This window comes from Takifugu flavidus, chromosome 20 (assembly GCF_003711565.1).
Source record: "Takifugu flavidus isolate HTHZ2018 chromosome 20, ASM371156v2, whole genome shotgun sequence".
NCBI classification, from domain to species: Eukaryota; Metazoa; Chordata; class Actinopteri; order Tetraodontiformes; family Tetraodontidae; genus Takifugu; species Takifugu flavidus.
The window spans coordinates 5260225-5284901 of record NC_079539.1 but is presented as its reverse complement, the minus strand read 5'-3'; the positions used below and the strand labels follow the sequence as shown (position 1 = coordinate 5284901).

At 46.3% G+C, this 24677-nt stretch overlaps 1 protein-coding gene across 2 annotated transcripts; it reads left to right on the top strand.

Moving 5' to 3' along the window:
- Positions 1 to 3778: 3778 nt before the first annotated feature.
- Positions 3779 to 24515, top strand: notch1a (notch receptor 1a). 2 transcript variants are annotated; one of them, XM_057018181.1, is made up of 34 exons: positions 3779 to 4050; positions 5035 to 5116; positions 10456 to 10718; positions 10819 to 11157; positions 12018 to 12140; positions 12218 to 12451; positions 12539 to 12694; positions 12796 to 12981; positions 13106 to 13219; positions 13708 to 13821; positions 13906 to 14139; positions 14231 to 14341; positions 15541 to 15733; positions 15822 to 15967; positions 16088 to 16201; positions 16694 to 16813; positions 16899 to 17051; positions 17139 to 17367; positions 17453 to 17654; positions 17734 to 17887; positions 17963 to 18147; positions 18238 to 18370; positions 18462 to 18719; positions 18809 to 18921; positions 19014 to 19585; positions 19676 to 20116; positions 20202 to 20347; positions 20426 to 20639; positions 20765 to 20849; positions 20933 to 21095; positions 21186 to 21484; positions 21597 to 21744; positions 21841 to 21938; positions 22062 to 24515. In XM_057018181.1, exons 1-34 carry the CDS (start codon positions 3993 to 3995, stop codon positions 23319 to 23321), a joined length of 7440 nt encoding a protein of 2479 aa, XP_056874161.1. In that variant the 5' UTR covers positions 3779 to 3992; the 3' UTR covers positions 23322 to 24515. The 2 variants fall into 2 exon arrangements, with proteins under 2 accessions (XP_056874161.1, XP_056874163.1); XM_057018183.1 differs by lacking the exon at positions 16088 to 16201.
- Positions 24516 to 24677: the final 162 nt, after the last annotated feature.

The window sequence follows — 24677 nt, the reverse complement described above, 5'->3', positions numbered from 1 at the left end:
TTGTTTACATTCCACACCCCCAGACCCCTTAACCAGAGCTAATCTCATCAGTGAAATCTCTGGTTGAATGAATATCATGAATATCTCCCCTCTTAGGGAACATTCTCACTCTTTGTGTTCACACATATGCACAAGAATCTTCCCCAATCCCTCCAGGATTGTAATTTCTTTGGATGGAGACTTCACATTATGTCTTCCCTCCAATCTGGAAACATAACCGAAAATTTGATGTTTTCATGTTTACTCCACTCATGCACTATTTCCCCTAATTTCTCCCAACTAAAGTCATGTGAGTCAAAGTTCCTGGGCACACCAGGAGGGATCAGCACCTCCACCATCTTTGCTTCTGGGCTGCAGCGTTTGGGTAAGTGATATAAAAGTTTTAGGGTTAGCATAAGCGGATAAACAGACAGGGATGGTCATGGGTTGTTAGCGAAGCACAGAGCTGAGGAAAAGCCTCCAACTGTGCAACCTCGACCCATTCTTTCATCTATTGTGGGTTGGTTCAGTGCTCCTTTGTGAGCCTGCTGCATGGCCTGCTGCTCTGCTGAAGACCTCGGCCAAAATCAAGCAACATCCCGTTCCGAAGACCTTGAACTCTGCTTAGTGGGGCAGCAAATCTAATTTACTTTTTTTTCAGTCATTTGCTGAGACTGTATTTCTGGATTTGTGTTGGGGAGGCGTGTAGCAGTTGTTCCATCTCTCACATGCTTGTGAACTAGGGCCCCTTTCCTGTGTTGTTCACACTTTTAGGTATGGGGGAAGGACAAATAACACCTCTGACTTTATCGTTTATGCAGGCATCATGCAGGACGGCCCAGAACTGTGCCCTTCTTTCCTTTCATTCTAAATGTATCAGATATACAAATAGAGGCATGTAGCGATAAATCTGTAGCTTATTCAAGAAGCTTTCGCACCAATATTAAAATGATCTGTGACTACTGAGTTTGCTTTCCTGCCACTGGAGGTTAGATGTGTTTGATCTGTAATACTTTTTTCTCATTATTTAGTGCCTGGGCATGTTCAACGTTAGCATGTCTTACATTCAAAAGACAGGAAACTGATGGCGAGGGCCATCATAGGGGTGATAATTGAGACACCTGAGAACCTCTGCTCACTGATCTTATATCCTCCAAAGAGCAAACAAGCTGAGGCTCTACACCAGAGCGGGCCGGGGTTTCTCCTGATGAAACAAACTACTTTTCCAATCACTTATCTTTAAATAAACCAGCACAGGGGTCCTTTTACAACAAATATTGGCCATTCCAGTGCAAACCCTTTGGTAAACACTGGGCTAGTTAGACTGCCAGAGACAAAGGTGTGAACTACCTCCAGCAACGGAAGATTAGGCAAATGTCTGGGCTTTGATTGTTGCCTTAAAAGAGAGGGATTATGCTAAAGCAGGGTTGAGAATACCTGAGTTCAGAAAGCAGTTGTTTCAAAAAGTTACAGCTCTTCTGGAATCTTAACAAGCATCTTTGTCTTCCTCACCTACAGACCATCATTTTCATGTAGACTGGTCCAATCAGACTTCTCACCCAATCAGGTCAGACGAGAGGCTTGTCCTGTAATGGAAAATAAAATAATATAACACTTTTTGCACGTGCTCTTTGCGATGTAAGCATATAGCCTCCAGTTCTATCCAGCACTAGTCGGATGACATCATGCAGGCCTTGTCTTGAGAGTCACTTTATATCATAGCCTTTGGCTGTATTTCACTGCTACTCCCACAGAAGGAAGGTAGGAAGGGGAAGAAGGAAACTGCAATGGTCCACGTCCAAATCTGAACCTCTGTGCAGTCAGCATTTATACAGCGGAATTCTGTCCCATTTATGTTTAATCTTTAAGATACTGCTTCTGTTTTCTTGCACTTTGTGTCCCCTTCATAGAGTTGTGTTTCTATTTCAAGCTTTGATGGGGTTTGTTTTTAGAGCTTTTGGTCTTCCACGAACAAACCTTGTGAACCCAATAAAAAGCATTTTCTCATGGATTAAATTCCCACCAAAAAATAAATACACGTCAGAGAGAGCCCCGCATGTCAAAACAAGAGATATCCCCAGGATAAAAAAAGAGCACACTCTGCCAAAACTTCAAATTACTCCATGATCTGAACATGGACCGCAGATTACTATGCGGTGTGAGGGTGTGAAGGAGTGTGGCAATGGCATGAGGGGGAAATTAACTCCTCGAAAATAGGTGAGATTGGAACACACAGTTTTCCTTTTCACCATGGGCTGAGACAGTTTTGGAGGTTTTAAATTATAAAGTGCAACACCTGTATATGTGTGTACAGAGCCCAGTAATCGGGACATAAGAATTGTGCCAGCGCCAATACATCGACATGCGTTTTAGCATTGTTGCCCTGAAGATAGTGATCAGTCGAAGGACAAACTTTACACTGCTGGTCAGTTGGTGGGGGTGAGGAACCCACATGCACAACTTACTATTTCAGCACAGGCCTTGCGTGCAACATGCTGCGGGCGTAGGGTACTATGAGCTGCTGGAGACTGCTGAAAGGGGCTCTCGGGGATCAAGATCCAAACCTGTTGCTAGTTGTTTGTATTGGCCTGCAAGGAGGCGGGAATGCAGGAAGAATCGGAATGGGTCGGTGCTGCTGCCGGACCAACCTCGCCATCAAAGCCTCAAAACCTTCCTCACACTGATGTTCCCATGCAGTGTACTGGGGTGGTCACTTGCAAGCCATGATGGAGCTGCTGGACTACAGCCATTGCTGCTGTAGGCCAACAGATGTGGTAATGCTGACTGGCCACTTAAGAGGAAGCGGGAAGCAGAATACAGCCATATAATAGTGTAAGTGTGCGCTGCTTCACCCAGCTTCATCAGGATGTAGCAGTCCTGGCAGAGTGCCATACAGTGGTGGGGGGGAGCAGGCCTGTCACATCTGCATATTTTAAAAAAACGAATTGGGGTGTGCTATCAGCAGGCACGGCCTAATCTCAGCGTGTGCCTGACAGATTTCAATTTTCTCACGGAGGGTCAGGTGTTTTCCTGCTATCGCCCTACATGCCCGTGCACATCTCAGACACTTTCCATCCACACACCACATTTGATTTTCTCTTATGCAATACACTTGTAGCGGCGCGCGTCTTGGTTTCTTTCCCCCCAGCGTTTCCCACACTTCAGGCACCTCAAGAGACCTTGCCTCTTTTGGCCTGCGTCCATTTGGCAACCGCACCGGCAAAGGACCAGCATGTGCGTGGGTTCATAATAAAATAATCTTTGCCCTGGGGTGCAGAAACTCTGCAGATACTGCCTGACAGTTTCACTCGCCCTGAGAAAAAAAGAAGAATGACACAAAGGAGGGCAAATCTGGCCCAGACATGCTCTTAGTACTATAATTAGAGAGTAATATGGTGGCTTATAACTCCTGTAAACAATCACAAGATGTTACACATGTTCGACATGTTTTTAAAAAATTTTTTAAAAAAAAATAATTATTCTTCTGTTTTTATTGGTATTGTAAAATAAAGGACCAAGTGGATGGATCCACATGGACCAAGTGAATCAGGTGCGTGGATCAATCACCTGATTTTAAACTACATTATAGTCAAGACGCGTTTTTTTCTTTAATTAAGATATTTCTACTTATATGTGTTTTTAAAACAAAACTAAAAAACTTAGGGGAACACACGTGTGTGATGTGAGCGGAGAGAGTGTGTTCCTGAGAGAAAGAGGCGGCTTTTATGTGACCCAGGAGGGGAGGCGTTGGTGGGGGACCCGGGGTGGGAGGAACTTTAAGAGTTGCCTGCAGATTTCATTGAGAGCGCGGAAGGCACCAGGTGAACATCTATGAGCTGAGTCCTCTCCGACACTGTTCCCTCTTCTTCCCCCTTTTTTCTCTCTGACGGTTGGACTTACCTGTTTCAACGCGAGGATATTTATTTCAGGACAACATCTGGAATAAACCAAAGCGCGGATCTATGCGAACCCTACGCGGGAGTCACCGACATTTGTGAAGTTGAAGAGGAGGAATGTATCGTTTCTTTGTGAAACTAACGTTTCTGATCCCAGCAATCGTCATCTCACAAGGTAAGCTGTTCCCAAAACAGATTTGTGAGCGTGAACTTTGGGCTTTGAAGGAGTTAGAAGACCCAATTTATGCGGCGCAAACTGTCTTTAATCTCGCACATACTATCACACTACAGCCGATCCATGCTACAAATGTTCGTTGTAAAATGATAAAGGCAGTTTTATATGATAAAGACATTTTAAATCATGCGTTCACTGACTGGCAGGAGCCGTGAGCTGCACGGTTGGTCCGCACGCGTGAGAAAGTTACTCTATATTGACTATTGCGTCTCCGAAGTCTTGCGTCCCACTTCCTTTTAAAATAGTTTGCACAAAACCTTTGGGACCAAATGTGATTCATACAAACGTTCATTCAAAAAAAGTTTTTGAAGGAACGATTTCGCGTACTTTGAATCTGCTCTCAGAAGCAGTTTTAAATGAGAGGTGGTGGTGGGGCGAGGGGGGTAAATGGAAGTCGGTGCGTGTGTTGGGGCAGGGGACGCGGGGGGGAGGGAGGGCACCTTTTGTCTGGATGTGTGGGAGAGTGTTGTGAGTGCCGGGGGGGCTGTTATTCCCGTCTGCCGGTAAACAATGCCCGAGGAGAGTGTTTTATGGCTCGTGCTGGACTCTGATTTCTTTTGTTGCGCGTCTGAGCTCCGCAGCTGCTGCGCTTTCCCCGCAAAAGCGTGCGCGAACCCCCCCACCCCCTCTCCACCCCCCCGGAAAGCCACGCACCACGCGTTACTTGAGGTCCACAACAGGCCTCAGAGTATCCCCTACGGGAAAGTGTGCAACAAATCAATTAATAATCGGAGTGCGCAAAAATGAAAAGAAAGCTATGAATTAGGGTGCATTAAGGATATCACTAATGAATAAATTCCCTGCACTGATTTCAGACCTTAATCCCTAATCCTAACGGTTTGATTACCAGTAGGGATTATTACATATGCTGCACCGTTATGGCTGAATTATCTTATTTTTTAATGTGTTTAATTTGTTCAACAGGTCTAAAATGCTCCCTGCCCACTGAATCTTGCCTGAATGGAGGAAGATGTGAAGCCACCACGAATGGAAATGGAGAGTGCAGGTTAGTAAGCAAGTGATGAGACGCAGCAACAAGTGATGTGCCCGAAGATCACCGCATTGTCTCACAATATAACTGTGTAATTTGTTCTAGAGGGTTGGAATTCGCTCAGCCTTACAAGTGCAGTGTAGTGTAATTTTGATACTTGAAAGCGTTTTTTTTTGTCAGAAAGAAAAGGGGCCGCATATCCCCCTTTTCATTCCAGCCTTTTGAGCAGGCCCTGCACCCAGCAACCGGAGGCCCTCCAGTTTCTTCTGGGCCGGTGTGCTCCTGTAGCCCTCCAGGAGCTGCATTGCTCTCTGAAGCTGCACACATTCTCTGGAAATAAAAGAGTTTAAGAAGTGAAGAAATTCAGAAATGAGTGCGGTTTTGGAGAGGTGAGAGAGGGGTAGCTGGACAAAAGCCCCTGCCCGCCCCCCTTTTTTCTTACTAGGCCTTTTAATGAATGCAAGACCCCTCCATCCAACAAAGTGAGAGGACGCGTCCAGCCCTAAATCTTGTTTTTTTGCCCTTTCATGGGCGACAGCTGGGGCTCGCCTGCCGCCCGTCACCCATTGTCCTGCAGTCAGAGCAATGCTGTGTGACTAATCTGAGTGGGGCTTCCCATCATGCCACAGCCACCCTAAACACCACAACATGCACAAAACCCCTGCCATAACCCCTTTCAAATCCTTCGCCCCTCCCTGAAGGTTTGTCTCCGGCTTTGTGAATGGAACCCCCCCCCCCCTCCACACACACACACACCTCACCCACCGATGATCTCCATTAGAAAGCCAGATGGCTGTGAAATATAATTGGATTTGATATTGGGAGACTTGCATTAATAGGAATAAAAACACAGCGTATAACAAAGAGAGTTGAAGTAGATGCAGGTTTAGGATTTCAGAACGGTAGAGGATGAGCAGCGTTGTCCTCAGTCTGAGGCTGTGGTGCCTCCTGCTGTTTCTGCGCAATAAGAGAAGAAAGTGGTGGGAAAAATTCAGAGGGGGGAGACCGCAAACTTTTTTCCTACTGCGATCCAGTGGCGGAATGGTTCTGATTCCTCTGAAGAGGCTCATGGGTGGCCTGGTTTACCCTGGAGGCATGCGGTCACGGCAGGCGCTTCTCTGGTCTGCAGAGAATAAAAGAGAGGAGGGGGGTTTGGAGGAGCCCGGGCCCACCAAATCACATCCTTTCATATCTAATCTGCGCACGCACACACTCACACACTGCTGCACGTGTGCGCAGGCTCGCATGCACCCCCTCCATCCCCCAAACAAAGCTGGTATTGTGGTCTCTGTCTCAGCTCGGTCCAATTAAAGACAGCCAGGATGAGAGCATCACTTCATCCACCCGCGCCCGCGCTTCCTTTCTGCAATTAATCATTCTTTAGTGCCAAGTTAAGCAGCCATCAGCCGCGGCTCCAGTGGCAGAAGCAGCGTCACCAGTCCAGGGTCAGAGTGTAGCGTCGGTACTGGGGGGGCGTTGACCATAGAAATTGCGCTTTTGTCACATATATTTGACTCCAGTCCAGGTTGGAAATCTGTTAATAGATTTTTTTGGAGATGAGAGCGATGCCACATGTTTACATCACATTACTTTTGTGTGGTTAGGTTGTGAAGCTCAGATCACACAGCATTAATCATCTGATTGTAGCTGTATCGACTGATTGTTAGCGTATCCCTAAATCTGTGTTCGACCCTGTGCAGTGTGGTTTAAACAGTCCGTTGCAGGCAAATGGTGACACCAATTTCACTGGCACGCTAGATTTAATTCCTCTTTCAACAAGTTTCCCACGAGCGGGAGAACAGAGAGCGAAAATCACATGTCGGCATAGAGAATAAAGTTAGTCTCGCCGTAAACTGTGGTAATCAAATGTCTAATGGATGGATTTAGTGGGTTTAAGCCCGAGTTCAGACAAAAACTGGTACCTCTTTCTCCCCTTTGCTGCAGAAAGGATGTTTTTTGTTTTTGGTTCTAAATTTAGATAGGCTTAATTTAAACCTTTTCCATCATCCAGGAACTAGCTTGTGTCCTGTTTACTGGTAGTCAGCCCCCCACTTAAAGCTAGACAGTTTTATGTTTTTTTGTTTAAAGAAAATTAAGATTTAAATTGTCTGTCCTGCAAGGTTACTAATGACTGTTTAGACAATGTGAGATAAGTTACGGAGGAGAATTAAAGCCCTGAGTGTACATTTTGACAAAAGTCCCGCTGCATCTTGGTTACCACTGGCGATACACGAATGACTCAGCCGTGGTGGCTCATTAAGAACACATTCAAAATCTCATTTAGATAAAATGTCAACTTAAGTATGTGGCGATAGTAGACACATGGAAACAAAAACAATCCTCCGTGACTGGGAAGTACTCGGCCACGGTTCTCTAAAGTAAGAGGTTATCTGAAGGTCTGGGGCTTCCTGTTTCCCTTAGAGTTGAAGGCGGCTGAAGAACGCGTAAGGGCACAGAGCCGTGTGAGTCAAATTTAGCTTCCACTCGTGAGAGCGCAACAAGGGCACCATCAGGTTGAAAGGTTGTTGCCCTGAACGCTGTGGTTGCATGGCTGACTGGCTGTTTATGTCTTTGTGCTGGAATAGACACTGTTTAGGTCTGAGGTGGCGGTTAATAATAAACTCGAAAAACATCTTGAATATCTTGCTACATGGCTGAAACGGTGCAAGATGAGCTAGACGCCACGTCTTGAGACAGGAAATTGAAAGAAGTGGCTGGTGCAATCAGCACCCCCCAATCGTGCAGAGAGCTGTCTGATATTATATGGGTGTTCCACTTTCTTTTTAGGAATGCTGCTCTTTAGATGTCCTCCTATAGGATTACTAAGCAGGTCTCTGTTAAGGCTCAACTCAGGAGTACATAAGTGCATGACTGGGTCAAGTATTCCTGTTGGTGTTTGGCTTTCATTGGGCTTTAAGCACTCAGGCTGCCACTCCCCTGGTTGGAACCATTCCCTAGATGCCACAGAGCCCTTCCACACAGTGGCAGTAGATTGGGTTGGTCAGGTTGCTTAACATAACACCCTAAATTAAAGATACTACAGAGAAGATAATGGTTTGATACATGGACTAATAGTGTTCTACATTTATTGGCCATATAAGGATTCTTTGAGTCTGGAGATCGACAGATGAAAGCCGTATTGTTCTGCTGCATCCACGCAGTGAAAGCCCGGATTTAGTAATTAATTCCATGTCACAGCAGATAAGTTGCAAAAAATAATGTCATAAAGGTCTAGTGACTAACAAGTGATATGGCACCATTGGAATAATGTCTGTCGCTCTTTTACACACTCGATGTTGAGGTTACTGCCCTTGTGAGGGTTAACTAGCTGAGTGTCCTTAGTCTAATCGGACTCAGTCCAACCCCTCGTAAATCTTAGATTATAGACAGGAACTCACTAGCAAAACTCTTTATGCCTTCTTTGCTGTGCCATTACTGTTTTGCCGAAATTGTTTTATGTTGAAATTAGGTCCACCTTTTCAGCACCCATTTGAGAACTGTTCAACCTGAGTAAAGTTCTCATTTCCTCCAGCAGCTTTGCCTTTGGGCTTGACTAACAGACATGGGCCAAAAGGGCCACACTTTGGCTAATGATTAGACATGTTGGACAATCGGCTATTAAGGGAGAATGAATGGGGTGGAAACAAATAGTCTTTTAAAAGAGGTAAAAGTGGGTGTTGGAAAAGATTAGGAAGATAGATGATCATGTTTAAAAAGGGAGTAAAATAAAATCTGACGTTCGGGACTGTACTTTGTCCCTTTATGCCATATTTTGCACAGCAGTGGCATTTTCTGCGCACACTGGGGCTGTTCTTGTGTTGCACAATAAAGTCACCCCCAGAGTGGCAGATGGTAGATCTGTCCCCATGGGGGATGCGGACAGAGGGGAGAGAGGACAAAAAAAAATGCTGTCCCACAGTCACAAAAGTGTTTGGGGTCAGAGGTCAGGAAAGCATCTGCTCTGGCCTGAGGGGACATTGCTTCGCTGGGAGAGACCTGTTGCCGTAGTGGGTGCTGCTCTGTTGAGCATGTGGGTGGGTGGCTCTTTATGCCAGAATGAGTTGACTTTTGAACAAAGAAGATCTATTACAGTTGGCGTGGGATGACACACACACACACGCCACGACATAAGATCGGTTTCATAAGGGTGAATGGGAATTTTGTACTAGAATATTGTTCAGGGGGTTTATTCCATGTGCTCTTAAGGTAAAGTGAAACACAAATCAGAGAAACTTCAAAAGCGCCCTAAACGTTTTTACAATCGTCTGCCAATCGCAACTGTCTGGACTCCCTGTTGGGCACATGGGACTGTTAAAACTCTGTGATTGGCCTCCCCTATCTATGTAAACATGGGAGTTTTTCAGCAGCCCTGTGCGACATAAGGAGCACGCTGTATAAAGCAAACTGCTGGGAGCTGTAAAAAGTCCACACAGGAGAGAAAAGAGCAGAGTGAAATATTACAGCCTCTGCCTTCCCCCTTATTGCACAAAAACCCAAGCAATGCTTGGTTTCTAACCAGAAAAGATAGAGGAAGGTGTAGGAAAAAGAGGATTTAAGAATGAGAGTGGAAGTTGGGGGGGTAGAGACAGAAGTTGCAACAGCTGACTTCACATGGGTCCTCTATATCCCCAGAGGAGAGGTTGGCTTGTCAGCACCCCCATCTGACAAGGGGACAGAGGGGAGGGGGGCTTATGTGGGAGGAGGAGGAGTCCTGTCCAACAGCTGCCCTCATTAACATGCACACCTGCTCCCTGTGGAGATACCCAGACCAACAGATGCTGTCCCCTGCACAGAAACCCCCGCTGCTCATAGAGCAAATAGCCCAAATTTGAATGTAAACAACTTTTTTTTGGCAGGGCTTTAAATATGCACATCTGTCACAAAGACTGTTATGTAAGTTATGAAACTGGTCCTTTCCAGACTTTGGGAACCAGTTTTGACTGCTTTCAATCATTCAAGGGGAGGGGTTGGGGTTTAGGGCCTGAATGCAACACTTTAAACGCAACAACCAGAGCCGGCATAGTTGCCTTGATCTCAGTGGTCATTGAGAATGAGTGTAGACAGCGTGTCTGCAGTAAGGTAGATGGGAACGGTCAGATGTTGACAGGCGAATTTGGAGTGTCTGCTGTCGTAGCAGAATGTGTTTTCAAGGATCTATCTGAGTTAAATCCAGAGAGACACGCTGGAACAACATGCACCACTGCAGTGAGCGGGAAACTTTTACCCCTCCTCTGTTCTCTCCACCTCCCTCTCTTTACTCTCCCTTTTGTTTAGAATATTCTTCCCATGCCGTGGAAAAGAGGCCATTGTTTTCTAATTATCTGTTCTTTTTACCCTTCACTGTCTATTTACAGGTGTCCCAGTGACTTCGTAGGAAATCGTTGCCAGTATCCGAGCCCATGCAGCCCTTCACCATGCCGTAATGGTGGCGAATGCCGAGCTGTTTCCCATGGCAACACGTTTGATTTCCGCTGCGTGTGCCGCCTGGGGTTCACTGACCGGCTGTGCCTGACTCCCACCAACCATGCCTGCATGAGCTCCCCATGTCGCAATGGAGGAACGTGTGACCTCACTACCCTCACTGTCTACCGCTGTCGCTGCCCACCTGGGTGGTCAGGTACGCAATTAGCCTGTCACCTGCGTAATCTGCACATATCATTTTCCCTCAAAACACATCATAAAATGCAAATAATCAATTGGATTGTTTTATTTTCAAGGTAAAACGTGCCAAATTGCCAACCCATGTGCTTCTAATCCATGCGCAAATGGTGGCCAGTGCTCTGCCTTTGATTCTACCTTCATCTGCACCTGCCCACCCACCTTCCATGGCCAGACCTGCAAGCAAGATGTCAACGAGTGCGCACAGACCCCCTCCCCTTGCCTCAATGGCGGCATTTGTGTCAACGAGGTGGGCTCGTACCATTGCAGATGCCCTGCGGAGTACACTGGCCGACACTGTGAGACACCATACATGCCATGCAGCCCCTCTCCATGCCAAAATGGAGGCACCTGTGTTCAGAAGGGAGACACCACCTACGACTGCACCTGTCTTCCAGGTAACATATGGATATCGCCATATGGCTGACTCAGCCACAGGAAACGCAGATTACTTAGTTCCACCGTTGGTTCAGCAAAAATGTAGTCTGTTTCAGTAAAAAATTGATTCTGACTGGAATGAGCAAACTCAAAAACCCACTCCCAGTGGCTGCACTGGCAGGATACACTCACACAGACATTTCCTTCTGATAATCACCAGGGTGCTCCAGCACTACAAGCGATAATGCACATTCACACAGACATATGGATACCCACCCTAGCCGTGAGGTCATACATAAACACCCTGCTGTCTGTTGAATCCCGTACTGCCATCTTTATTGGGCTGGAATCCAAAACCAGTCAACTGTTGTGTAAAATGTGGGTTAAGGTTGGGCAATTGTGGTGAAGATGTTGTAGACCAGCTGCCAGGGAACAGTTTCTCTCCAAACCACAAAGCATTAACCGCAATTTGGTTCCCCTCCAAGTTAAAATATTTGGATCTTTTTGACAGGATGTGACATGGTTTGAACGAATGCTTATGAATGAAAGACTTTGAGGGTTGTTAAAGTTTAACACACTCTGCTGGTCTCTGGCAGGGTGTTCGCGTTGGAATGCAAATAGACAGTGAAGCTGCACGAGCACCTGCAGCGTTATAAGTTGATGGTTAATCAGCCTGCTGTAAAACTCCGGTCCTGCCTTTTGATGTTCGAGGAGGAGACGTGTTGGAGTCGTTCGTGGGGTATTAAAACAATCTGCCAGGAGAACACAGAGAGCTTATCTTTTGCTAACCAAGTGCCTGGTGATAGCAAGGGCAAGAAGAGTCTTAATATTAACTAAAGCAAATACAGCTTCAGCCATTTCTGTTTCCTTTGTTTGCCAGGCTTCACAGGTGCGCACTGCGAGCACAATATCGACGACTGTCCAGGCCACGGCTGCCAGAATGGTGGAGTTTGTGTGGACGGAGTGAACACCTACAACTGCCAGTGCCCGCCTCATTATACAGGTGACAATTTGCAGCTTAAGTTAGAAACGTTGTAGAGATTTAGTTTAGGTTTGTATTCATGCTGACTTTACTCACAGGTCAATACTGCACTGAAAATGTGGACGAGTGTGAGCTGATGCCCAACGCGTGTCAAAATGGAGGAACGTGCCACGATACACACGGCAGCTATCACTGCGTCTGTGTCAATGGGTGGACCGGTGACGACTGCAGCGAGAACATCGACGACTGTGCCAGCGCAGCTTGCTACCATGGCGCCACCTGCCATGATCGCGTGGCCTCTTTCTTCTGCGAGTGTCCTCATGGGCGCACAGGTACATCCTACACGTGCCAGATACAGCATGAGTATCACAATGTACGGATGCAGTTTGGGTGACACTTTGTTACCGCGGTGCTCCCAGGATTGCTGTGCCACCTGGATGACGCGTGCATTAGTAATCCATGCCAAAAGGGCTCCAACTGTGACACCAACCCTGTCAATGGCAAAGCGATCTGCACCTGCCCCCCAGGCTACACCGGGTCAGCCTGTAATTTGGACATTGACGAGTGCTCCCTTGGTAGGTTATGGACCCAACATATATTGTCTGCTTAAAGAAATATCTTTTCCATTCATTTTGTATATCACTAAGTATCTTAACATCGATCTTGACTGTCGTAGGGGCCAATCCATGTGAGCACGGTGGTCGCTGTATCAACACAAAAGGCTCGTTCCAGTGCAAGTGTCTGCAAGGGTATGAAGGACCCCGATGTGAGATGGACGTCAATGAATGCATGTCTAACCCTTGCCACAACGATGCCACCTGCCTGGATCAGATCGGCGGCTTCCACTGCATCTGTATGCCAGGTATGTGCATGGACCTGAACTTTATTTAGTGAGCAAAGGGAGTCTTTTTTGAGCGACCACACAAGATGATTAAAGTTTAAGAAATTTGACACGATTTGACTGTTTGTCCTGGTGTGTGTTTCAGGGTACGAGGGTGTGTTTTGCCACATCAACATAGATGAGTGTGCCAGTCAGCCTTGTCTAAACAATGGAAAGTGTGTCGACAAGATCAACTCCTTCCACTGCGAGTGCCAGAAAGGTGAGAAAAGGGGAAGGAATGCAAAACATTGTGGATTAATGGGGTGAAAGAAAGAGGTTATTGGACCCCACCTTTTGTGCCAATTTGCAGAGTTTCGGGTATAACAATAAGTTATTTTAGCTAACAAAGAACACAGTAAATCCCATGCTGTATAGATCAGTGGACAGCTGTTAATTATTTACTATTTAATACTGTCATTAAAGGGTATATAGGTGAACAGACTGGATCTTGTTGCTTGGACATTAGCATATTTGGCGGGCACAAGAGTTTGTATAATAGCTTGGCGCCAAAATTTGGGGGCAGGGACTGACTTATAGCCACCAAGCAGGAGGCCATTGTGTTGTGGTTTGAAAGAAAGATCTTACTGAGCAGCAAGATTTAAAAGGGGGGGGTCCCTACTTGAAACCCAGGCATTTTTTTTCTTTCTGCCATGTTAATACAATCATTTCATGAAAGTTAATTTCTTCTCTTTTTGATTGCACACCCAGGCTTTTCAGGGAATCTTTGTCAGGTGGACATTGATGAGTGTGCCAGCACCCCCTGCAAAAATGGAGCTAAGTGTACCGACGGTCCGAACAAGTACACTTGTGAATGTGCTGAAGGTAACGGGCTTCCCTGTCCCAGCCTTACCTATTTTTACTGCATTGATCATTGGATTTAAATAATGTCCCTTCTTTCCCGAACAGGTTACACAGGACAACACTGTGAAATTGACATCAATGAGTGCTATTCTGACCCTTGTCACTATGGTACCTGTAAGGATGGCCTGGCCTCTTTCACCTGCTACTGCCGTCCTGGCTACACGGGCCGTCTCTGTGAAACTAACATCAATGAGTGTCTCAGTCAGCCCTGCAAGAACGGTGGCACTTGTCAAGACAGGGAAAACACTTATATTTGCGTCTGCCCTAAAGGGACTGCAGGTGAGGCCATTTACCAGCAGCAAACGGCTGCTTCTTTCAGCTCTTTCAGAGTTTTATGATTTAATTTGCTTACATGTGTGTCGATCTACAGGATTCAACTGTGAGGTGAACCTGGATGACTGTAAGAGCAAACCCTGTGACTACGGGAGGTGCATCGACAAGATCAATGGCTATGAATGTGCATGCGAACCTGGTTATACAGGTGAGTGGTGGGCGGGGTTTAGTTTGAAGGGGCTGGTCCCCTGGGTTTTGGGAGGGGCAGGTAGGACAGGTGGCTGCCGGGTCCACTCCAGAGGAACAATGGTTTCAGGTTGCATATGCGGAATAGTTGGTATAAAGAGAAAAGAAGAGAGTCTAACCTGATACACACACAATGTACTAACTTTGCTGAAAAGAGTGTGACGCCGAGCCTGGACTGTAACATGATTCTTTCAATGAGGAAAAAAGATCAGGCTCTTTGGTAAATGTACAAAAATGATAAAACCCATAATATTTAAGGAGAAGGATTTTTTTTTTGGAACTTCTACTTGCTTCTACTTTTTTACTAATTTTTGGACAAATCCAGCGTGTGGAACACTTGTTTTCTCTTTTGTGGCCCAGCAGAGCCGGTTCTGACTGGTAGAGGCAATGTGATTAGGTTGGAACGAGCTTGTGTGTGTGTGTGTGTGTGGTGTGTGTGTGTGTGTGTGTGTGTTTGGGGGGGGGGTTAGCATCACAGATAGAGGACTATTGTAACTGAAGATCAGGCGGTTGGGCCCTCCCATTCCTGATTGATGAGTAGAGGGGGGAGGGATCTGCATAGTGGATCAGGGGGGGTTTAATTGTTACTCGGCTGTGTGTGAACAGGGTCTGTCCTTCTGCCCCTGTAAACAGCTTTGGGTAAGGTTAGATCTCCCCTGATGGGGGTGAGGAGTGTTGTTTGTACGTCTCTGAATAGCAGAGTAGCCTGCCCCCCCCATTCCCCTGGCAGCACTTCCCCCTCTCAGATTCAGCCCAAACCCCCCTCTGCCTATTGAACAGGAACCCATTCAATCAAAGGAGGAGAGGCAAAGGGGCCTCCAGGGGCTGCCAGGCTAGGCATACACTGGGGCTTCTGCAGCCTCTGCCTGTTGAATGTCTTTAGTATTGGCTCTTGCTATTGTCCAAAAGCCACACGGTACACCTCAGTAAGCGGCTTATAAAGGCTCAAAGAATTTTACTCCAGGGTGTTTCCAGCTGTGGGACATTCATAATGTCCTGTGAAGTTATTTTTGTCATACATTTTGAAATATTTCTAAAGAACAAAGTAGTTGGTCTTCTGGAAAATACTGAATAAATTCAAATTCTGTGCTTGCAATTATTTTTTATCATTATTTTAGAATTGGTGATAGAGTGCAAAAGACTGTTTCTTTTGTCTCTCAGGTGCAATGTGTAACGTCAACATCGATGACTGTGCCATCAACCCTTGTCACAACGGAGGTACTTGCGTCGATGGAATCAACAGCTTCACCTGCTTGTGTCCAGAGGGCTACAATGACGCCACCTGTTTGTCTCAGGTGGATGAGTGTAGGAGCAACCCATGCATCCACGGCCGATGCCACGATCTCATCAACGGGTGAGCACTCTCGACATTTACGATGTAGGAACTACGTAAAGTTTCCCCAAATGAAAACCTCTAAAAATAACATTTTCCTTTGCGTTAGCTATAAATGTACGTGCGACTCTGGCTGGAGTGGCCCGAACTGTGACATCAATAACAACGAATGTGAGTCCAACCCTTGCATGAATGGTGGGACCTGCAAGGACATGACCAGTGGGTACCACTGCACGTGCAGAGTCGGCTTCACCGGTCAGTTACAGCCATTATGACATTTCATAACCTGCTGCTTTCGATGGTTCATTGAGAGTGAGTGTGTTCCCCGTGAGCTGATATCTAACCTCTTCATCTTCTCTAATCCAACCACTGCAGGGCCTAACTGCCAAACTAACATCAATGAATGTGCTTCCAACCCCTGCCTCAACCAGGGCACCTGCATCGATGATGTGGCTGGATATAAGTGCAACTGCTTGCTGCCCTATACTGGTATGTCATGTAGCTGCTTGCTCATCCTCAATGCTCCACCCTGGGTTGCTTATATTCATTTATTGCTGACTCGGCTGTGTGCGCAAACCTGAATATATAAAGATAACCCTCCCACTGGCACATAAAGGGTTTATCTAGTTCAGCCACATGTTGTTTTAGAAACCATTACCCAGTACCTAACAGGGATTCCTGTTTTTGTGTGGAAAAAAAGTCTGGCTTGCAAGGATAACACGATATGGAAAAACATGCCACAGTGGCTAATATAAGGGGAGGACTAGTGCCTGTTCCAAGCCCTGGTCCCAATTCCTGTTTCCTGTCTGTGATCACACAATAGCAGGAAACAGGAAGAGGCTTTCTGTTTGCCTGTGTTGATGTGGAAATGGATAAGGAAGTGGGATATAAACTTGGATTTATTCACTCTTGGAAATAATACCTGTTTCAGGAGTTTGGAAACACTGGAAATCTAAATGCGGGTGTCTTCTCTGTCACTAGGTGAAAACTGTGAGACCTTACTTGCACCCTGCAGCCCCAGACCCTGTAAGAATGGAGGAGTGTGTAAAGAGGCTGAAGACTACCAGAGCTTTTCCTGTATCTGCCCCGAAGGATGGCAAGGTACCTGTCCTGTTTAGTAAAGCCTTGTCTATATCTATTTTTGAATCGGCATGTAATATTCACTTTGTCCCTTTTTTCCTTTAAGGTCAAACATGTGAGATTGACATCAATGAGTGTGTGAAAAGCCCATGTCGTAATGGTGCCATTTGTCATAACACAATGGGTGGTTACCAGTGCCTGTGCCAGCCAGGTTACTCTGGCCTCAAGTGTGAGATTGACACTGATGACTGCAAACCCAGTAAGGATGTGATTTTTGAATGTTTAATGCAAATTCAGTCTGAATTTAATGTATGAAGGTGACTTATTACATTCCTTCCTTTTTCAGATCCATGTAGTAATGGTGGTCTGTGCCATGATGGCGTCAACACGTATACCTGCACCTGTCCGCCCGGGTTTCGTGGCGGCAGATGCGAACAGGACATAAATGAGTGTGAGAGTAATCCCTGCAAGAACGGGGCCAACTGCACCGACTGTGTCAACAGCTACACCTGCACATGTCCGCTGGGCTTCAGTGGCATAAACTGCGAGATCAACACCAACGACTGCACCGACAGGTAGCCGACGGCAACAAAACTAGATCTGCTTGCCTCTCAACCTTTTCAAAAGATTTGTAACAATTGATATCTTGTGATGCTTCAGCTCTTGCTTCAACGGTGGCACCTGTGTGGACGGCATCAACGCCTTCACCTGCCTCTGTCTGCCTGGATTCACTGGCAGCTACTGCCAGTATGACATCAACGAGTGTGACTCCAAGCCCTGCCTCAATGGCGGCACATGTCTTGACAGTTACGGAACATATAAGTGCACGTGTCCTCTCGGCTACACTGGAGTTAACTGTCAGGTATGACGAAATTATCTGGTTGTGCATCCCTCCATGTCAGCTAATTGCAATGCTTAATTACTGTGTCTCACCTTTTTAGAATCTCGTACGCTGGTGTGATTCTTCCCCATGCAAGAATGGAGGCTCGTGCTGGCAGCAGGGAGCATCATACACCTGCCAGTGCCAGACTGGCTGGACAGGTCTCTATTGTGACATCCCCAGTGTCTCCTGTGAAGTTGCAGCCAAACGGCAAGGTAAACCCATCTCCATTACACAGCCTGTTTTTAGTATTTGGGGCCTCCCTTACATGTTTTTCTGTATGATTTCAGGTGTTGACGTGGCTCACCTGTGCAGAAACTCTGGCCAGTGTCTGGATGCAGGAAACACACACTATTGTCGATGCCAGGCTGGATACACTGGCAGCTACTGCCAGGAACAAGTGGATGAGTGTTCACCTAATCCGTGCCAAAATGGAGCCACATGTACCGATTATCTAGGAGGCTACAGTTGTGAGGTAGGTGTTTTGTTTTAAAGGAAATAGATGTTAAATTACAAATCACATTTATGAGGTGATTCATGATATGTGATTCTTTTTGCCTTTTAGTGTGTCCCTGGGTACCATGGAATAAACTGCTCTAAAGAGATCAATGAGTGTCAGTCCCAACCCTGTCAGAACGGAGGCACCTGCATCGATCTGATCAACACCTACAAGTGCTCCTGTCCAAGAGGAACGCAAGGTACATCCCTGCCCAGCTCCCAGAAAAATGACTGGCAAACATTTATGGCGTTAAAGATTACAATGTTGCCTCTATTCATGTCCTTTTGAAGGTGTCCACTGTGAGATTAATTTGGATGATTGCACCCCCTTCACTGACCCAATGACCAATGAGCCCAAGTGCTTCAACAATGGCAAATGTGTGGACCGCATCGGAGGTTACCAATGTGTGTGTCTGCCCGGCTACGTGGGTGAACGCTGTGAGGGAGACGTCAACGAGTGCCTGTCAGACCCCTGTGACCCCAGAGGGTCCTACAACTGCATTCAGCTCACCAACAGCTACAGATGTGAATGCCGCACTGGTTACACAGGTACCGATGAGCACGTGACAGCACCCAACCGGTTACAGTGTTAAATTAAAGATGTATATTGAGAAATACGTTATGGTTCTGTTCTCCAGGTCAACGTTGCGATAAGGTGTTTGACGGCTGTAAAGGGCGTCCCTGCAGGAATGGTGGAACATGTGCCGTCGCTAGCAACACACCACATGGTTTCATCTGCAAATGTCCACCTGTGAGTAAAGCTGTGCCACTGATTCCCTCTTAAGATAATCATAGTAATTACTGCACATTGGTCTCAACTTCCGTCCATCTTTGGTCTTGCAGGGCTTCACTGGCTCTTCGTGTGAATATAATTCACGCTCTTGTGGAAGCCTGAACTGCAGAAATGGTGGCACCTGTGTGTCAGGCCACCTTGGTCCACGCTGTCTATGTCCAGCAACCTTCACTGGACCTGAATGCCAGACCCCTACCGACAGCCTCTGCATATCTAACCCCTGTTACAATGGCGGCACGTGCCAGATCACCCCAGACGTGCCATTTTTCCGCTGCAGCTGCCCCAGTAATTTCAATGGCCTCCTGTGCCACATCCTCGATTACTCCTTCGTGGGAGGATTTGGACGGGACATCACCCCACCTCCAGAAGTGGAGGTGAGCTGTGAGATTCCTCAGTGTGACGAGTGGGCGGGGAACCATATCTGTGACTCGCTGTGCAACAACCACGCCTGTGGCTGGGATGGAGGAGACTGCTCACTCAACTTTGATGATCCTTGGCAAAACTGCTCGGCGGCCCTGCAGTGCTGGCGCTACTTCAACGATGGCAAGTGTGATGGCCAGTGTAACAGCCCTGGGTGTCTCTATGATGGCTTTGATTGTCAGGGACAGGAAGGACAATGCAAGTAAGTCTAAACTTAAAGCAAACATCCTTTTATTTTATTTTTTTTAGATGAAAACCAAAGCAGTGAGCTAATGTAATTTCTCTCTTTTAGCCCACTTTATGACCAGTACTGTAAGGACCACTACGCTGATGGTCACTGTGACCAGGGCTGCAATAACGCAGAATGTGAATGGGATGGCCTGGACTGTGCAAACAACATGCCAGAGAAGCTTGCAGATGGGCACTTAGTCCTAGTGGTCCATATTCCCCCTGAACAGCTTAAAAACCGCTCTTCAGCTTTCCTCAGAGAGCTCAGCAGTGTTCTCCACACTAATGTGGTGTTTCGCCGTGATGCCAAAGGAGAGCCGATGGTTTTTCCCTATTACGGAAATGAGCAGGACCTCGTCAAACATAACGTGCTGAAGCGCTCCGCAGACGGCTGGCCTGACTGGGCTTCAATGCCAGCGGATGTTTTGGGCCAAGTGAAGGAAAGCATGTCTGCCATAGTTAACCCCCGGAAACGCAGAGAGCTGGATCCTGTGCAGGTCAAAGGGTAGGCAGACAGACATTTAACAATCATCTCTTTTGGTAATAAACGTGCTAAGCTTACAGGCTAAAGGTACCATTTCTTCTTGTAGGTCAGTGGTGTATCTGGAGATTGATAACCGTCAGTGTTACCAGCAGTCTACAGAGTGCTTCCAAAGTGCCACAGATGTCGCTGCTTTCCTTGGTGCTCTGGCCTCCAGTGGAAATCTGAATGTTCCCTACATTGAAGCTGTCACTAGTATGTAACTTGTCACAAGCAATTTTGTGTTAACAGAAATATTATTCAAGTAATAACAAAATTGCTCGGTCTCTTCAGGTGTAAGACCTACTAGCCCGGGTTCGGAGCTCTATCCCATGTACGTTGTTTTTCTGGGCTTGGCTGCTTTGGGATTTATCTGCCTCGGCGTTCTGGTGTCCCGCAAGAGAAAGCGAGAGCACGGGCAGCTCTGGTTTCCCGAAGGATTCAAGGTTTCAGAGCCCAGCAAAAAGAAGCGCAGAGAGCCGCTTGGAGAAGATTCTGTTGGACTGAGGTAGGAAAGCATTGAAAGTGGAAGATGGAGGCAGCCATCCTGAATCGACTTGCAGCAAAATATGATGTGCATATTACATGTCTTAAACTTTTCTATGTTATTACAACTGTAATTGATCTCTGCAGGCCCATGAAAAACTCAGACATAAATCTCATGGATGACAATCAGAATGAATGGGATGATGAAGATCCAGACTGCAGGCGCTTAAGGGTGAGAAACACAGAGCCTGATTTATTTCGTCAAATCAGTTGAATTTTTAATACTAATATTGGATTTACTCCTGTGTACTGCAGCTTGAAGAGCAGGCCATGTTGGATTTGTGTGACCACGGCGACCCAAGGAAATGGACCCAGCAGCATCTGGATGCAGCTGATCTACGCATCGCCTGTATCGCTCCTACTCCTCCTCAGGGAGAGATAGAGAATGACTGCATGGACGTCAATGTCAGAGGTCCAGGTATGTACATGTTGGGTGATTTAAGTGTTGTTTTTTTTTCTCAAACTCAAGTTGGAACTCTCTTTAATCATCCCTCTCTTTCACTCTCAGATGGTTTCACTCCACTGATGATTGCCTCCTGCAGCGGTGGAGGCCTGGAGACTGGAAACAGTGAAGAAGAAGAAGATCCCTCAGCAGAAATTATCACCGACTTCATTTATCAGGGAGCCAACCTCCATAACCAAACTGACCGCACCGGTGAGACCGCCCTCCACCTGGCCGCTCGGTACGCGCGCTCTGATGCTGCCAAACGCCTCCTGGAGTCCAGCGCTGATGCTAACGTTCAGGACAACATGGGCCGCACTCCTCTTCATTCTGCGGTGGCTGCAGATGCTCAGGGAGTGTTCCAGGTAACCCCCTTCCTCCATCGAATTCTCTCAGTTTCAGTTAGCTTGGAAGAGGAATCCGAGCTTCCATTCCATTCCAGTTGGAAGACACTAACTAAGGCCTGCATCTTTGCAGATTTTGATCCGAAATCGTGCCACCGATCTCGATGCCCGCATGCATGATGGAACGACGCCGTTGATTTTGGCAGCTCGTTTGGCTGTCGACGGCATGGTTGAAGAGCTTATCAACTGCCATGCTGACGTTAATGCCACTGATGACTCTGGTGGGCTCAGTTTATATCCCTCCATCATCGCCTCAGTCCATAGAGCTGCTTGTGCTGGGCTGTTAAAATCACTAACTCTCCTCCTGCTCTCTACAGGAAAATCTGCTCTTCACTGGGCCTCAGCAGTAAACAATGTGGACGCAGCTGTTGTGTTGCTTAAAAATGGTGCAAACAAAGACATGCAAGACAACAAGGTACATGAGAGAAAGGCTATGATACATAGACACGTTTCTAGCTGCTTTTCATGCTTTTTGTGCAGCAGGCCCTGTTTTGCACACTTGAGTTCAAACTAATATGTTTGTACTAACTTTTTTCAGGAGGAAACACCACTCTTCCTTGCTGCCCGTGAAGGCAGCTTTCAGACAGCCAAGGTCCTTCTGGAGCATTTTGCCAATCGTGAGATCACAGACCATCTTGACCAGCTACCCAGAGATATTGCCCAGGAACGCATGCACCATGACATTGTCCGCCTCCTGGATGAGTACAATGTGGTTCGGAGTCCTGGACTTCACAACACTCCCTTAAGTACCTCCAGTCTTTCCCCACCTCTTGCCTCCCCCAATGACTACCTTTGCAATCTGAAGCCTTCCATGTCGGTCAAGAAGGTTCGTAAACTGACTTCTGTTGGTAAAGGTGGGAAGGACGGTGGCAAAGATGGCAGAAACAAAAAGAAAAAGTCACTGGATGGGAAGGGAAACTTGCTGGACACGTCAGCCGTCCTCTCCCCAGTAGAGTCCCTTGAGTCACCGCATGGGTACCTGTCTGATGTGGCCTCTCCTCCCATGACATCACCCTTCCAGCAGTCCCCACCCATCTCCCTCAATCACCTACAAGGCACTGGGGACCTTCTGGGGATGAACACCGGAAAGGATGTAGGCTGTATGTCTTTTGACCATAACCTGCCCCGCCTCTCCCACCTGCCTGTATCCAGCCCACACAGTCAGGGTGCAGCATCTATAGGTGGCAGCAGAGGGGGCCAGTGTGACTGGGTCTCCAGGTTGCACCCAGGTGTGGGCCAGCAGGGCAACTTCGGCCAGGCTCCGACCATGTCCCATAACATTATGAGTGCACTGCACGGTGTCAGCACTGCCACCCTCTCTCAGATCATGGGCTACCAGAATTTGCAGACCAGCCACCTCGGCTCACCTGCGCACATGATCCAGCAGGCACACTCACAGCAGCTCCAGCATCAAAACACCAGCTCCAACCCCACAGCTGGGCCACCTCTCAATCAGAGCTGTCCTAATATTGAGCTCAATGGCTCCGAAATGCAGCAAAACAACAGCTCGGGCCACGTGATGTCTATCCACACTGTGATGCCACAGGAAACGCAAATACTCGGCACCCAGTTCCTCACACCTCCCTCCCAGCACAGCTATTCTGGACCCATGGACAACACACCAAACCACCAGCTCCAGGTGCCGGACCATCCTTTTTTAACGCCTTCTCCTGGGTCCCCTGACCAGTGGTCCAGCTCATCCCCACATTCCAACATGTCAGATTGGTCAGAAGGCATTTCCAGCCCACCTACGAGTATCCACTCACAGATGAATTTGATCCCAGACCAGTTTAAATAGAGACTTGTACAGGATGAAACAGAACTCTAAAATGGGGTAACCTAGAAATTAAATTATCACTGAAAGAGAATGATGTCTGCCTGAAGACGGAACAAGCTACTCCTACTTTATTATGTTGTTTTTTTTACTAACGATCGGAAAGGTTGTAGTTATTTTGTATTTATTTAAGTGCTTTTTACACCTGAAATTTAAGGAAGATGCTTTTATATTTATGGTTTCTTGAATTTGTTTTTGTTCTGGTATGTATGGGGGAAGTTAGAAGCTGTTTAAAAGGGGTAAATGTCAGAAAAAACTCCTAAATTTATACACTGGCTATTTATTTTGTTTCATGTGTTGCTATATTCACTGGATTCTATTAAAATCATGTGATGCCTTGGCCTTTGTAATATTGGGGGGGGGGGGGGGGGGGGGGGGATTACTTAATGTCTGTACATATTGTTTTCAACATTTATGGGTTATTTTTTAAATTTTCAGTATTAATTATATTTCAACGTGTCTTGATGTGACAGAAATTTTGTTGCTGAACTACATTTCACTGAGTCTTATCACTGAGTCGGTTTTGATCAAATGTGTCACCATTCATAATGTTACTAGCTGCATTATCCTTTCTGCAAACTGGTAAAGAGTTTGTCTGAAGTAAGCAAAAATAGATATTTTCTTTATTTATTCTGGACACTTGGGACCTTAAAGCACAGAACAATAACAAGTTAATTTCAGAACTGATTTTCTAAATGAACATATTTTTAATGAACAGTGGTGTGGACTGGTGCTGTAATTGTGGTTGACATTTGTATCCTGTTTGGTGTTAAACTGCAAACCTATCACGGAACATTTAAATGTTACATTTGCCACGCTGTAAAATATTGCCACTGTGATTTTTGTTTTACCTAAGAAAAGCATCATGTTTGTGATATTTCTTGTAAAACAAATATAACTTCATTGTGAAGATCATTACTTGTGAAAGTAATAGGGACCTCTGTGTGTTTAATGACACCTGCACTTTGTAAAGAAGTGTGGTTTAAGGTGTTGAAATGTCATGTTTTATAAACTAATTCAAAGATAAAGACGTTTTTAAGAAAAAAAAGTAATTCAAAATTCATTGTCATGCAAAGTTGTAGTTTGCAAACAAGTATTTCCTGGTTAAAATGTCCTGTAAAATTGTTGATTCAATAAAAGCTGCTGTTAAAGCACCAACTTCTTGTTCCTGCTGTTGATATAAAATTGTACTGAGAACAGAGATGAGACTCTACTGCCACCTACTGGCAATAAAAAGTATAGTAGCCGTAAAACCTGCCTGTTGATAAGTTTTATTTATACGTGCTTTTTATGTACTTATTTATCGATTTATCATGGGTT